Source organism: Babylonia areolata, chromosome 12 (genome assembly GCF_041734735.1).
Source record: "Babylonia areolata isolate BAREFJ2019XMU chromosome 12, ASM4173473v1, whole genome shotgun sequence".
In the NCBI taxonomy this organism is placed as follows: Eukaryota; Metazoa; Mollusca; class Gastropoda; order Neogastropoda; family Buccinidae; genus Babylonia; species Babylonia areolata.
The window spans coordinates 14,134,698-14,150,134 of NC_134887.1; the positions used below are offsets into that span (position 1 = coordinate 14,134,698).

At 42.3% G+C, this 15,437-nt stretch overlaps 1 protein-coding gene across 1 annotated transcript in view; it reads left to right on the plus strand.

Annotated features, from left to right (window-relative positions):
* Positions 1-145: 145 nt before the first annotated feature.
* The window catches only part of LOC143288075 (acyl-CoA dehydrogenase family member 11-like), a 41,083-nt gene continuing 25,791 nt past the window's right edge, over positions 146-15,437 (plus strand). The window contains exons 1-6 of the mRNA XM_076596349.1: positions 146-507; positions 3,114-3,346; positions 3,959-4,058; positions 5,623-5,746; positions 8,813-8,955; positions 11,424-11,573. Coding sequence (XP_076452464.1) covers positions 235-507; positions 3,114-3,346; positions 3,959-4,058; positions 5,623-5,746; positions 8,813-8,955; positions 11,424-11,573 — 1,023 coding nt within the window. The 5' untranslated portion in view covers positions 146-234. The remainder of the gene's footprint in view (positions 508-3,113; positions 3,347-3,958; positions 4,059-5,622; positions 5,747-8,812; positions 8,956-11,423; positions 11,574-15,437) is intronic.

The following is a 15,437-nucleotide window of genomic DNA, read 5'->3' on the forward strand; positions in this document are numbered from 1 at the left end:
CTCCACCTCTAACCACAATCTCCCCAGTGGCAGCAGATTTTTCAACTGCTGCGAAGTGGGCTGCCGAACAACAAGAAGTCGCCGTTTCGAAATGAAAAGTAAATTATCACCCTTTATACAAGAACAATCACTCTGTTGTCTTCAAACGCGGACACCCAGTCCAAAGTCTTTCAAAACAAAAACAGTCGATCGGGACTTGAGCAGCTGCAAACTCGCTGCGTTTATGTCAGCAAGATGTTAACAAGCACAAAGTTTTTCAAACGAAGTTTCAATGTTTATAAGCGGACACGAGCATGTATAAGCCGGAATCCGACATCTGCCAGTGCAACTATGTCGTCTGCTGAGCCTGAGATGGCAGACAGAGAGATGGCGACCAATCTGAAACTGACATTGCCTTTCGCCAGCGCCAGACTTGGCCGTTTTACCCAAGAGGCTCCGCAGCTAGGAAACCAGTACACACAGGATTCCCTGCTCAGGTCGTACCTCAGACGGCATATTCCCGCACAGGTATGAATTCGGCTACTCAAACCCCCCATCTCCACCCGAACACTGATACTTTCATTCCATCCACACGCACCTTTCTCCTCAAACACACTCAGACACAGACAGACACAGAGACACCCCCCCCCCCATCACCCCCACCCCCTCCTGCTCCTCTACCACCCCCACCCCCACAAGTCCCCAACTGCCAGTTATACAAAACAACACCTAGCTAGTGGAAAACCCCCAGTTCTATACACATCAGAACCATCAAACTAAAATGATGATGGTGGATGTTTAAAGAAAGCAGAAGAAGAAGAAGAACATACACACACACACACACACACACACACACACACACACACACACACAAATGCATTTCTTGGTAGTTTTCTACCTTTTCTGTTTTCCTCTTCCCTCTCCCCTCCCTCATCCCATTTTTTTTTTTTTTTAAATCGTCTAATATAACTGATAGTGAAAAGACCCAAAACTAAAGAACAAACGAACGCACACACAATTTTACTGAAAATGTCATCACCTTGTGACACACACATACAGAGAGAGAGAGACAGGACAAGACAAGCAAAGACAAATTCTTTATTTCGAGGGTAATAGATAAACACTGTGTGCTTTTTTTTACATCCAGTCCCCGCCCTGAGTTGGGTCTAAACTGCACAATACTAAATAGAAAATAAAGCACGGTGTTAGTAGGTCTAAACACAAAACAGTGGTAAAAAAAAAAAAATTAAACAATCAATAAAAAACAAACAACATATTATACACACACACACATACACACATGCACATACAGGCACAAGCATGGTGATAGTAAAATGCATAGGGAAAAAATGAACAAAATGAAAGAAACAAACACACACAACACAACCGCACCAGACCAGAATGGGGGATGGAGGGTGAGGAAGATTGTCATTCCACTGTACACATGTGACAAATAGTATCATTAAAATGAGTGATTTACACAAAACATTATGACGTAAGGTGGGAAAGGTAATGTTTTTTGAAGGTGGTTGGGCAATGGTGTTGTTTAATTGTTTCTGGGAGTGAGTTCCATAGTGTGGCACCTGAGTAAACCAGACTGGATTTGAACAAGTCAGTTCTTGGGATTGGGATATGGACTTTGGAGGGGTGGGGGGGGGGGGGGGGTTCCTTGGTGAATTTATAGAAAATTATTAGTATTGTTATTAGTATATTTTTTTCTTCAAGAATACCAGTCAGCATACAGGTACATTGTATGTCAGAATTTTTATCAAAGGATTAAGATTATTGCAATTTTGAAAACTACAAGAAACAATGCGTGTGACTAAGTCTTAGTGCACATAATTGTTTGTGTGTGGATGTGTGTGTGTTCCATGTGTGCTTTTTTTATATTTTTTTTTAATAACTTTTTTATATTCACTTCTTTAAACTCTTTATTTTGGTAATATCTTTTTTTATACTTTAGGATACCCAAAGTACGTTAATTCACAGTATCTCATTTATTTTTGTTTATAACCTGCTCCATCATCTACACTGTACTCCTACCCCGTTCAGTGCTATTCCCTCATTCACAGCCATATCCAGATTCATTCACTGCTATCTCAGTGCCAGCACCCACAAGGAACTATCAATATTAAGTTACCAGCAGGCCACACACCAGAGGAGACCCTTCACTGCTGCAGAATCATTTAGTGTTAAGTATATAGTGCCTGTTCTGATTCAACTTGTGCAGGACACCACCCAGCTACTGAGCTCCCCACTGATGACCACAATTTCAGTTTCAAGGAGGTGCAGACTGATTCATATAAGCTTCAATCATAGTCAGTCATGTCTGACTATGACCATTAGAACAGTAGAGGAGGCAGATGCTGTCCCAACTATCTGAGCCAGAATTTCGTTACAGTATCGAGTGTCTTGCCCAAGTTACACCCCCACTCTTTTGGCCAAGAGGTAAAGCAAGGACAGTCAATGTTGGGATGGACCCCAGTGGCCAGCTAGCCCCCAAGGCTGTGCACAGCACTAAGACTAAGAGCCATATAAGCTACACCACATGCATCTGCTGTTGAAAAAGGAAAAAAGAAGAAGGAAAAAAAAAAAAACAAAAACAAAAAACAGCAACAAAAAACCAGCAGATGCCTAACCTTTGTACACAGATCAGTCCTTCAGACCCTCGCCAAGGTTTGTGTTTCATCAAGTCATATGGAATAAAATGAGTACAATGATCTATTCACAGTATCTTATCTTTGTTTTGTTTCTTTTTGTGCATGTATGTGTTGGTGTGTACATATTTATTTATTTATTATTAATTTCTTATAATCAGTATTTTCTGAAAATCAGTTTTATCTGTTAATGTTTTATAAAAATCTGGTGTCGGCTCTATGAAGGCCTGATAGGGCATTGGGTGTATGGGAACATAAGGCATCTGCCTTTAAAAAAAAAAAAAAGTTTTAGAAATAAACTTTATTTCTTTTTTTTCTTTTTTCTTTTTTTTTTCTTTTCTTTTTTTACAGCAGATATGGTGCAGTATAATGGATTAGTCCTAGCTTTGAGACATTGAAACTGAAACTGAAAGTGTTTTGTTTCAGTCTGGGTTTTTTGTTTTCTTCTTCTTCTTCTTCTTCTTTTTTTCTCTCCAGTCATTACCAGAGATTGAGGCTGACCTGGAGAGGTTTGGTCACCGTGTGGGCACAGACATCTACGACCTCCACCTGCGCTGCGAGCGAGAGCCGCCCACATTGGAGCAGACCGATGCCTGGGGTCACCGGGTGGATGTGCTGAGGACTAGCACGGCATGGACCGCCATGCACAGCATCGCTGCACAGGAGGGCCTGATTGCACTGGCCTATGAGCGCCAGTTTGGGGCCAGCAGGTAACTACTTCATGGTGGTGATTCAGTGTGTGTGTGTGTGTGTGTGTTAGTGTGTTCGTTTGTTCTTTAGTTTAGCGTCTTTTCACAATCAGTGATATTAGATGATTAAAAAAAAGAAGAAAAGGGGGAAAAAAGGAGGGAGGGGGAGGAGGGGAGGGGAGAGGGAAACAGAAAAGGTAGAAAACTACCATAAAGTGCATTAATAACGTGTGTGCGTGCGTGTGCGCGCGCGTGCGCGCGTGTGTGTGTGTGTGTGTGTTATGCTGTCACTGAAAAGTGGCACAGGAGGGGCTGATTACTTTGGCCTATAAGCGCCAGTATGAGTCCAGCAGGTCACTCACTGCATGGGGCCAGGAGGTAATTGCATGCATGGTGGTGATGCAGTGTGTGTTTGTGTGTGTGTGTGTGTGTGTGTGTGTGTGTGTGTGTGTGTGTGTGTGTGTGTGTGCAGTGTTTACATCTATCAAGTGAAGTTCTGCAGGTTCAAGTGAAGTTCTGGCCTATGAGCTTCAGTTTGGGGCCAGTTATGACCACGTTGGATAGCTGGGCTTTAAATTAAGAAAAGATTCAGGATAACGACACTAAGAACTTGGAGCATCCGTGGTGTTTCAGCCGCCTGTACCAGGTGAGCAAGCTGTACCTGTTCAGCCCATCCTCAGGTCTCTACGGCTGCCCCCTGGCCATGGCCGATGGAGCCGCCAAGATCATTGAGGTCAGCGTGCGCTGCAAAGCTCACTGCAGTGCAGTATGCACTGCTAGGTTTATTCATTTATATATTCATTTGTTTGTTTATTTCTTTGTTTATGTATTTATTTGTTTTTTGCGTTTATTATGCACTGCTAAGTTTACTTATTTATTTGTTTGTTTATTTCTTTCTTTCTTTTTTTTATTTATTCATTCATCAGTTTATTTATTCATTTATTTAATTTAGTTATCTGTTTGTTTATTTATTTGCTTATCTCTCTCTATATATATATTTAAAAATTTTTTTTACATCAGCTATATGTATCAGAGGTTCAAGGCAAGCACCGTTTGTGTCACCATTCACACACACACACTCACACACACACACACACACACACACACACAAAGAAAAAAAAAAAGAAAGAATCAACACAATGTACTACATAGACAAGTTCTTTATTATTTGAGATGCACTGCAGAGGTTATTGTAGTCATATTGCTCTGAAAAGGTTACAGCAGTAGTTTTGCACTGCAAAGATCACAGCAGTAGTACTGCTACAACAACAACAACTACTACTACTACTAATGATGATAATAATGATAACAGTAATGATGATGAGTATGATGCAGAGCGCTGCTCACATCTACCAGGCAGGGAGCCTGTGACATTTTCAATAAAAGTTATACACTGCATACATAAAAATGACACACGCATCCAAGTACAACATATCATACACAAACAAGTGGGTACATAGAAAAACAACAACACACAAGCATGTGCACAAACAGCACAAGTTCAAGAAGCATATTTGTCAATAGGATGGTATAAGGCAGAATGGAAGAGGTGTGTGTCTTGGGAGACTCTTTAAAAACTGATGTGGGGAATCCATGTGATGTGCTGAAAATGGCAGGCCGCTCCATATGGACTGGGCCCAGATCGGAGAAAGAGAGCTGCTAGCCTTGTTTCATGATATTGATATGGATACTTATATAGCGCCTATCCTCGGTCAGAGACCAAGCTTTACAAACACGGGGTCATTTACACAACAGGCTGCCTACCTGGGTAGAGCCGACTGACGGCTGCCATTGGGTGCTCATCATTCGTTTCCTGTGTCATTTAATCAGATTTCAGGCACGCACACATACACACTCAGACAAAGATGTAACATATAACATTTTATGTGTGTGGCTGTTTTGTATATTTACCCAGGCCTGTAGGCAGCCATACTCCGTTTTCGGGGGTGTGCATGCTGGGTATGTTCTTGTTTCCATAACCCACCGAATGCTGACATGGATTACAGGATCTTTAATTGCGTATTTGATCTTTTGCGTGCGTACACACACGGAGGGGGTTCAGGCACTGGCAGGTCTGCACATATGTTGACCTGGGAGATTGGAAAAATCTCCACCTTTACCCACCAGGCGCCACTAAGATTCGAACCCTGTACCCTCAGATTGAAAGTCCAACGCTTTAACCATTCGGCTGTTGATATTTTTTTGGTTTCGTTTTGATTTTGATTATCTTTTTTTTTCTTTTTTTTTTCTTTTTTTCTTAATAGTGTTTTGGACAATTGCTGAATCTGTTCTGACAGACTGTGCAGACATCAGCTTCATGGCTGGTGGAGAGGGCATTGTCACGTCTGACCTCTCGTGACCCCTCACGGTTCTGGACGTCGGGCCAGTGGATGACAGAAAAACGCGGCGGATCTGATGTGGGTCAGTTATTATTATTATCATTTTTTTTGATAATTCACAATAATCATTTTCATATTTATCTAACAATTTCTGTTATTACTTATCTCTTCATCAGTGTGAATGAAATTTGTGTTTGTCTCTGCTTGCTGTAGTTGGCAAGTGTTTGTCTTCAGACTTGAATGTTTTAAACTGTGGAAGTTTTTTAAATATTTTTTTTAATATACTTTTTTAGTCATAAGCTTGAAGCAGTGACTAGTTTTTATTGTACTTATTGACTCACTTGTGTAAACAAAGTGAGTCTATGTTTTAACCCGGTGTTCGGTTGTCTGTGTGTGTGTGTGTCCGTGTGTCTGTGTGTCTGTGTATCTGTGGTAAACTTTAATATTGACATTTTCTCTGCTAATACTTTGTCAGTTGACACCAAATTTGGCATAAAAATAGGAAAAATTCAGTTCTTTCCAGTCATCTTGTTTAAAACAATATTGCACCTCTGGGATGGGCACAAAAAAATAAAAAAAGAAGCCAAATTATATGCGAACTGCATTTACTGTTATATTTATATTTTTTTGTATTCTCTAAACTTGGCACTTTGACCTCTTATTCTGACACAACAACAAGAGGAGTCATTACTAACATTTTTTGTTCAAACAGGAACTTCTTTTGCTAAGCATGGAATTTTTATTTATTTTGCAAACGTTTTGGTGCAGATAGTAAAAAAGGGAAATTACTCTGTAATTAATGCTAGGGGACTTTATTTATCACAAGTGAGTCTTGAAGGCCTTGCCTCTCTTGTTCTACCCTTGACTTGAGATGGCCTTAGTGGTCAGTGAGGTTCTTAGCACCATAATTTGATTTGATTTGATATGTTTGTCTACATTTTTCAGTTTATTTTACATTTGTTATTCATGTAAAAAGAATAAAGATAAAGATAAGGACACTGCACAAGAGAAGCAGGCAAAGTTTCATTAATGCAAGTTCCAGTAGATTACAGTGCTGTCATTTGAAATCAGTATGGTTTACAACTCACAGAGCACAAGATGTTTTGAAATTTTCTTTTTGTCTCATGTGTGTAAACAAAATGAGTCTAAATAATCACACTGCCCCAGTTGTATTTATCAGTGTGTGTGTGTATGTGTGTGTGTGTGAATTGTGTGTGAATGTGTGTGCGTGCACACGCATGCATGCTTGCAAGTGTGCCATGATCTTAAAAGCTGGCATTTTTTCAGCAACGTCAAGTGGTAAGTTGGTGTCACACATGAGCCAAGAAGACCTTGCCTCTATTGTTTATCACATGTGGTTTTAAAGCAATGTGTCGAAAATATGTTTCAATATCAAACTGTGCTAGAAAACATAAACTTGTTCTGCTGACATCCTGTAATATTGATGTTGGCAGAGGTTATGGTCTTAGCACAAAACAGGTTTTCAATGTTATTCCATCAGTGATATGCATAGCTGAGATATGGGTTAAGTCCTATAAATGGTACAGGGTACAGAACTTTTGTTTGCTTTGGTACATACTATTGGCGACTATAAAGTATCTTCTCTAGCTACTGTAATTTCCGTTTCACAAACTGAACCTTTTTTGTGTGTAATTTGGTAAAATTGTGATGTAAAAATGTCTTGATGACTCATTTTTCACCCCAAGAAAATTAAAATAGTGGCGATAGTGATGAAGAAGACAGGTTTAGAAACTGTGTGAACATCAGCTTTGCTGTTGTTGCAAGCACAATCAGCAGACTGAATGTGGAAGAGTTTGAGTTGTTCAGTACTTGTCTCGTGCTCATGTTCCTGTTGTCTAAGACATTGGCTAAAACCCATTCAAGCACTAAACTTAAGAACAGCACTGTTAAACTTAACATCTGTTTTTCTTTAAGTACGCAAGGTTTGGTGATGATTGGGTTCCAGTCAGTCTTGCTGGGATGGTTGTGCTCTGAACGATTGGTTTTCTTGCAGTTTGGTGGAGGCATGCTAGGGCTGGCAGGCAGATAATAATGATAATAATGATAGTATTTATATGGCGCTGAATCTTGTGCAGAGACAAATCAAAGCGCTTTCTCACCAGTCATTCACATGCACGCATAACTCTAAAACTGAAGAAGAAACTGAAGACAAGGAAGAGGCAGGGGAGGCAGGCTCTCTTCTGAAGAGGTGGCTTTTTATGGCCAGACTTGAAAGAGCTGAGTGCGGAGACCTGATGAAGCGAAAGAGGAAGTTCATTCCAAATGCAAGGTCCAGAGACAGAGAAAGAATGGCGTCCAGTGTTTGAATCTGGGTATGCATAAACATAGTGGATCTGAAGCCGATTGTAGAGAGCGAGATGGAGTGAAGATAAGGTTGAGGAAGGGCCAGTCACAAAAGTGTGAAGGTCCTTCTTCTTCATCATCTTCTCATTCGTCAGATGGGCACCCCAGTCTCTGCAATGAAGACAGCAGATACCCCACACAGCTATAGAGCTTCCTGGGTCACTGGAGTTGGGTTGGGCATGCTTTGCTCCTCTTCTTCTTCTTCTTCATCTCCTCGTTCATCAGCTGGACACCCCAGTCTCTGTGATGAAAACAGCTGTATACTGCAGATCCTCCACACAGCTGCAGAGCTTCCAGGGTTGGGCATGTTACGGTCTAGTGTATTTCATTCAGACAGCAGCATTGTGGCTGTGCTGTGAATGAGCTCACATTGAAAGTGCAGGTCAGAGAGCTTTCAGGAACATCACAGTGAATATTCCAGTCAGATATCTGACTACACAGTGGACTCCTCAGTAATTGTCTTTTCCGCAAAACTGCTTTCTGAATGTGATGATTGATTTGCAACCTGATGGAATGTGTGCACGTAATGCTGTTTACAAACCTAGTGAACCGAAGCATCTTGATAGATGGGATGTTAACAAGCTGCGAGGCTTCAGATTGAGCCCGTTCCTTTACTACCGCTGCTAACTGCAGAGAAGGAATATTGATGTAGCTCTTTGACCCTACCACATGATCTTGAATATGTAAACGAGTTTGGATCTCCGGGATGTTGCAGTGCATGAATATTAATGTGGCTTTTTGACCCGACATGATCTGAATGAGGGGCATTATTTGTTCTGGACAGCGGGAGGAACAGAGACACTGGCTGTGGAGCAGACCGACGGCTCCTACCGTCTCTATGGTTACAAGTGGTTCTCCTCAGCAACAGACGCTGATATGACCTTCACCCTGGCACGAGTGGTGGACAGACATGGAAATACAGTGGAGGTGAGGAGTTGTAAATCACAGTAGAAATGAGCAGGTGTTTAGATGAAAAGGTGCACAGAACAGAAGATGTGTACAGGTATACAGAACAGAAGATATGTACAGGTATACAGAACAGTAGAGATGAACAGGTCACAGAACAGTAGAGATAAACAGGTGTACAGAACAGAAGATATGTACAGGTATACAGAACAGTAGAAATGAACAGGTGCACAGAACAGAAGATACGTACAGGTATACAGAACAGTAGAAATAAACAGGTGCACAGAACAGAAGATACGTACAGGTATACAGAACAGTAGAAATGAAAAGGTGCACAGAACAGAAGATACGTACAGGTATACAGAACAGTAGAAATGAACAGGTGTACAGAAAAGTAGAGATGAACAGGTGCACAGAACAGAAGATACGTACAGGTATACAGAACAGTAGAAATGAACAGGTGTACAGAAAAGTAGAGATGAACAGGTGAATGGAACAGAAGAGATGACCAGGTGCAGGGCACAGCAGAATGTACAGGTGTAGAACACAGCAAAATTAGCAGATCATTAGATCATTAGAAGAAAATAGATGAGCAGAGGACAGACCTCTCGACTCTTCAGACATCCTATATTCATGCAACCGCAGTTCAGCCAGTCATCTGTGGCCAAATATAGACAACTGCACACTTTCTGGCTTAGCTCAGACAGTAGTACTTGAGAGCTTGCACATGGTGGGAGATTTTTTTTTTTTATTTTTTTATTTTTTTTTTTTAAACAATTACCATTGCTGTTTTGGTCAATGCATGTCTGACCAGCATTATCCCGAAAGAAATGAAGGTGTTGTATTTGTATTTCTTTTTATCACAACTGATTTCTCTGTGTGAAATTCGGGCTGCTCTCCCTCGGAGAGTGCGTCGCAACACTACAGCGCACCACCCATTTTTGGTATTTTTTCCTGCGTGCAGTTTTATTTGTTTTTCCTATCAAAATGGATTTTTCTACAGAATTTTGCCAGGAACAGCCCTTTTGTTGCCGTGGGTTCTTTTACGTGCGCTAAGTGCATGTTGCACACGGGACCTCGGTTTATCGTCTCATCCGAATGACTAGCGTCCAGATCACCACTGAAGGTCTAGTGGAAGGGGAGAAAATATCGGCGTCTGAGCCGTGATTCGAACCAGCGCGCTCAGATTCTCTCGCTTCCTGGGTGGATGCGTTACCTCTAGGCCATCACTCCTGTATTCTTTCCATGTAAGAAGCCAAAAACAAGGCCAGAAAAGTGTACAAGGTGGATAAAAGCGTGGAGCTGATCCCACAGTCAGCTGAAACCAGATTCTCATTTTCTCTTCACTTGCCAGGTGGAAGGATGGACCTCATCGCCTCGAGCGAAGAGGAAGGTGGCAGAGTGATTAAGACGCATATCTGCCAATACAGTGTCCGTTGAGGGTCTGGGTTTGATTCTTGGTCACAACCTTTCTTCCAAATTTAACAAGAAAATCAAAATGAGCATCATTTGGATGAGGCAATAATCCAAGGTCTCGTGTACAGCATGCACTTGACACACTGAAAAAAACAACAACAAAAAAACACCCCAAAACCTGGCAAAATCTTCTTAGAAGAAATCAACTCTGATAGGATAGGTACACAAACATATATATATATATATATATATATGCATGCACTCAGCTTCTTAGAAGAAATCAACTCTGATAGGATAGGTACACAAACATATATATATATGCATGCACTCAGGGCCTGACTGGTCAGGTTGCTGGTCAGGCATCTGCCTAGCAGATGTGGTGCAGCATTTATGGATTTGTCCAAATGCAGTGACGCATCCTTAAGAAAGTGAAACTGAAAGAGGTGAGCAGAAGATAGTCCTGTCCACTCCTCTCAGACCTCCTTGCCACATGCCCACAGTTCAGCTAGTCCTAAGTCGTATGCCACCGTATAGATAGCTGAACATATGGTCCATGCTGGCTGTGTTTAGCGAGGTCTGGCAAGCTTTGTGTCTCTGTATCTGGACTAACATGTGTGTGTGTGTGCCTGTGCATTGATGTGCGTGCGTGTGTGTGTGTGTGTGCCTGTGCATTGATGTGCGTGCGTGTGTGTGTGTGTGTGCCTGCGCATTGATGTGTGTGTGTGTGTGTGTGTGTGTGTGTATGTTTTTTTTGTGTGTGTATGTGTGTGTGTGGTGTGTGTGTTTGTGTGTGGTGTGTATGTGTGTGTGTGTGTGTGTGTGTGTGTGCACATGCCTGTGTGCGTGCATGACAAAATGTGTGTGTGTGTGCGTGTGTGTGTGTGCGTGCATGACAAAGTGTGTGTGTGTGTGTGTGTGCTTGTGTATGTGACTGTATATATAGCATTTGTGTGTGTGTGTGCATGTGTGAGTGTGTGTGACTGTATATATAGCATGCGTGTGTGTATATCTCTCTCTCTCTCTCTCTCTCTCTCTCTCTCTATGTATATACATGTATGTATGTGTGTGAGCAGGGCACCAAGGGGCTGTCCCTGTTCTATGTGGAGCTGAGGGACGGGGAGGGGCGCCTCAACAACATCCAGGTCCACAAGCTGAAGAACAAGCTGGGCACCAGACAGCTGCCCACCGCTGAGCTGCTCCTGGAGGGCAGCCACGCCCTCAGGGTATGTGCAGGGAGTGTTCTGTTCTGTGTGTGTAGAAGTTGACTTCTTCTTCCTCTTCTGGTTCTTCTTGTACTTGTTCTTGTCCTTGTTCTTGTTCTTGTTCTTGTTCTTCTTCTTTTTCACCACCACCACCATCATCATCATCATCTTTTTCTTCTTCTTCTGTTAATGGGCCTACTTATTTCTTGGTTATTAGGGAATATTTTTCTTCTTCTTGTTCCTCTTGTTCTTGTTGTTGTTCTTCATCATCATCATTATCATCATCATCTTCTTCTTCTTCTTTATCTTCTGTTAATGGGCCTACTTAGTTCTTGTTTATTAGGGAATGTTTTCTTCTTCTTCTTCATCTCCTCCTCTTTCTTCCATGATGATATTCATGAATGTATGATAGTCAGTTGTGTCTGACTATGACCATCAGAACAGCGGAGCAATTAACTGCTGTCCAGACTATCTGGACTGGAATTTGATTACTGTGGAGAGTGTCTTGCCCAAGTTACATCCCTACTTTCTCGGCCAAGAGTATTTTAGGACACTCGGTGTTGGGATGGTTCCCAAAGGCCATCTAACCCCCAAATGTTGCAGCACTAAGAGCCAGTGCAATTATGCCTCCTAGTTTGAGAGTCATAGTCCTTCACAAAAAAGGCTAAGCTGTAAATGACTTCCCATGATGATATATAAAAAGTAATAATGTGCAGAACATACCCAGCATGTACCCCCCTCCCCATCCCCCCGCCCCCCTGATAACAGAGTATGGCTGCCTGTATCATGTATGGCAGGGGAGGGGGAGCGGGGGTGAACAAAACTGTCATACACTTAAAATGTTTCATGTCTGTATGAGTGTGTATGTGTGTGTGACTGAAACCTGACTGAATGACATAGGAAACAAATGATGAGCGCCTGTGGTACCTGTCAGACTGCTCTGCCCAGGTAGGCAGCTTGTTGTGCAAATGACTCCATGTTTGTAAAAATCACTTAGAGCTTGGTCTCTGACCAAGGATAGACACTATTTGAATATCCATATCAGTCAGTCAGTAAATCAATCAATCAGTCAATTCATATAGCTCCCACCTTACAGCTTTAAGTGCATTTTACAATACATGTGGTATGAATAAGACTCAGGAATATTATGGAAAATGACCAGGTAATAATTCTATTTAAAAAAACCGTGTAATATCACTCACAGCTCACGCACCTTGCCCATAGATCCCCACCCCTCCCCCCACCCCTCACACATTGAATCACACACAAGCACAAAGATGGTCTGGGTGGAGAAGGATCTGTTATCTAAACAAATATTAGACCAGCAAATATTAGTTTGAACGAATGTTAGACTTGAAAGATTTAGTTGTGAAACTGTGTCTGATATTTTGCATTATCAGCACCGTGGGCCACAGAGTGCAGTTCTTCTAAAACCAGGGGACTTGCGTCTGCAACACGGGATTTCAAATGTGCGTGCGTAAGACAAAGAATACAGACCATGGTGGGTTGGACTGTAACTCTTTACTATCCTGCAGTGTCCGATCATGGAGGCGCCACTGATGATCTGGTAACCAGTTCCCCACAGTTGTCTCCCTGTTCCTCGTCTCTCTCAGGCCATCGCTCAGTCTAAGGCCTGTGCATTTGTGGATGTTGTCCTCCCATCTGCACCTGCTTGTGCTTGAACCGCCCTTCGTGTGTACATGCAAGCAGAAGATGGAATACGCACATTAAAGATCTTGTAATCCATGTCAGCGTTTGGTGGGTTATGGAAACAAAAACATAACCAGCATTCACGCCCCCGAAAGCGGAGTATGGCTGCTTATATGGCGGGGTAGAAACGGTCATACAAGTAAAAGCTCATTCATGTGCATATGGGTGAACGTGGGAGTTGTAGCCCACAAACAAAGAAGAAGAAGAAGAGGTGGAGGAGGAGGAGGAGTACTCCCATCTCGTTTTCTGTCAGCCTCTCCTTTTCCTTACTAAGTATTACAAATACTTGCACCATGCCTTACAGGATTTTCTTGGTAAGTCTTGGTGATTATGAGATCTGCCTGTGCCACCTTAATTAATTTGCATTTCTCCACTGTGGTAAGGAGATCTGAGGGATCCAATAGTTTGCCCGTTTCTCACTTCTACATTGGTGATGTGTTCTCTGTAGGGGATGCCAAGGAGTTTTCGGATGCATCCTTTCTCTAACACATAACACTTAACTTAATTTTCTTAATTTTCTCAGCTTTATTTTGTTTTTCTCACATGTCAGACGGTGATTTTCTGTTCCTGGAGTATTGAGACAGCAGACCAGTCTTGAGCATTGAGTCCACTTCATCCTGTGTCACAAGTTCCCTTTGATAAGACCATGCGCTGACTGAGACTGAAGAACAAAGAACTTGTGACGTGATCCCCACTTTCAGTTCTTGTCTGAGTTAATGCTGTCAGTGTTTTGGGGCACGAGGGCCGTGCAGCTTCCAAAGCCTTTCAACTCACATATCTCTGCGTCACACGATGTGTCTGCACACGTGGATTCGGTTTGAAGAATTGTCACTGCAGGTGCATCTGTGTCGCCTTGTGCCATGTCGATCTGCAGGTTGCTTCGCCGTGCATCGGTCGGTGACAGGGGAGCAGAGGGAGAGGGGTGGTGGTTGTGCCCAGACATGTCAGTGTCAGCAGCTTCGATGTCAGCGTTGTCAGTGGCATAGAACAGACTGGCAGGGGTTGGCAAAAATAGTCCTGAGGGGGACGATGCACGATCACTTGCCTTTATTTCCTGGTTCAGTCTGTGGGCTGCGGCTCGTTTCATGTCTCTGCTCACCTGTGATGGACATTTTTTTCGGTACACAGCGGAACTGTGTTGTTGAGCAACATGGCGTTGACCGGTCGTTGTCAGTTTGAGCACGACGACAGTTTGCTCGCCCCTGCCTTCTATCTTGAATGATGACAACATCATATCTTGCAGCATTGTGTTCAGCATACTTTCCAGTGTCAACGGCAGTCCAACAACAGGCATGATGGATGGAATTTATTCGCAAAGAAGTTATTTCGTTGCAGCTGGAGAATTCAACGTCTTGCTGGCTGCCAAGCAAGGGAAGCTCCCTCTACAATGTAAGAGAGAGAGAGAGAGAGAGAGAAAAGAATGACCCCCCCCAAAACAAGAACGACAACAACAACAATCCCCCACCCCCACCCCCAAACCAACAAAAAACAATAAAATACCAAACAAGCAAACAAACAGAAAAAAACACAAAAAATCACACCAGAAACCCCCCACAGACAACCTTCCATCTAGACAGTTTTATTCATTTTTCAAGGCACATATGCTACAGTGATTATTTTACCACACTCACACCAAACTTTACAGCAAACTGTTCGAAAACTTTTTTGTTTTGATAAATTTTCTGACTTAACCCCCTTTTTCAACCTTCACTTGTTCTGGAGAATGAGACTGCTTGGTTCTACTGGGGATGAAATGGGTTAAGGAATTGTTTATAAAAGACAACAGACAACTACTGTTACTTCATGCTCAGACTGAAGCACTAGGCGCACAAGTTCTAGCCCCCACTGTTCATAATGAAATGCTTCCCTTCAGTTCCCTTCAGCTTGCGTAAAGGTGAATAAGAGGTATCATGAGATGATTTTCTGTTGGTTCTGCCATATATCTCCTTCTGCGTTCATGGGCTGCAATTCACACATCCACTACTATGTACGAGTGGGCCTTTACATGTATACACGAATATGAATACACAAAGTTTATTGTCTTTCCTTTGGTTCAGAGATTTTCTTTTTGGCAGCAGCATGTTTCCAACATAGAAAACAAACAAACAAATAAAATGAATGAAAAAAGAAAAGATAATTTGAATGGCACCAAATGGAAATAGCTACATACAAATC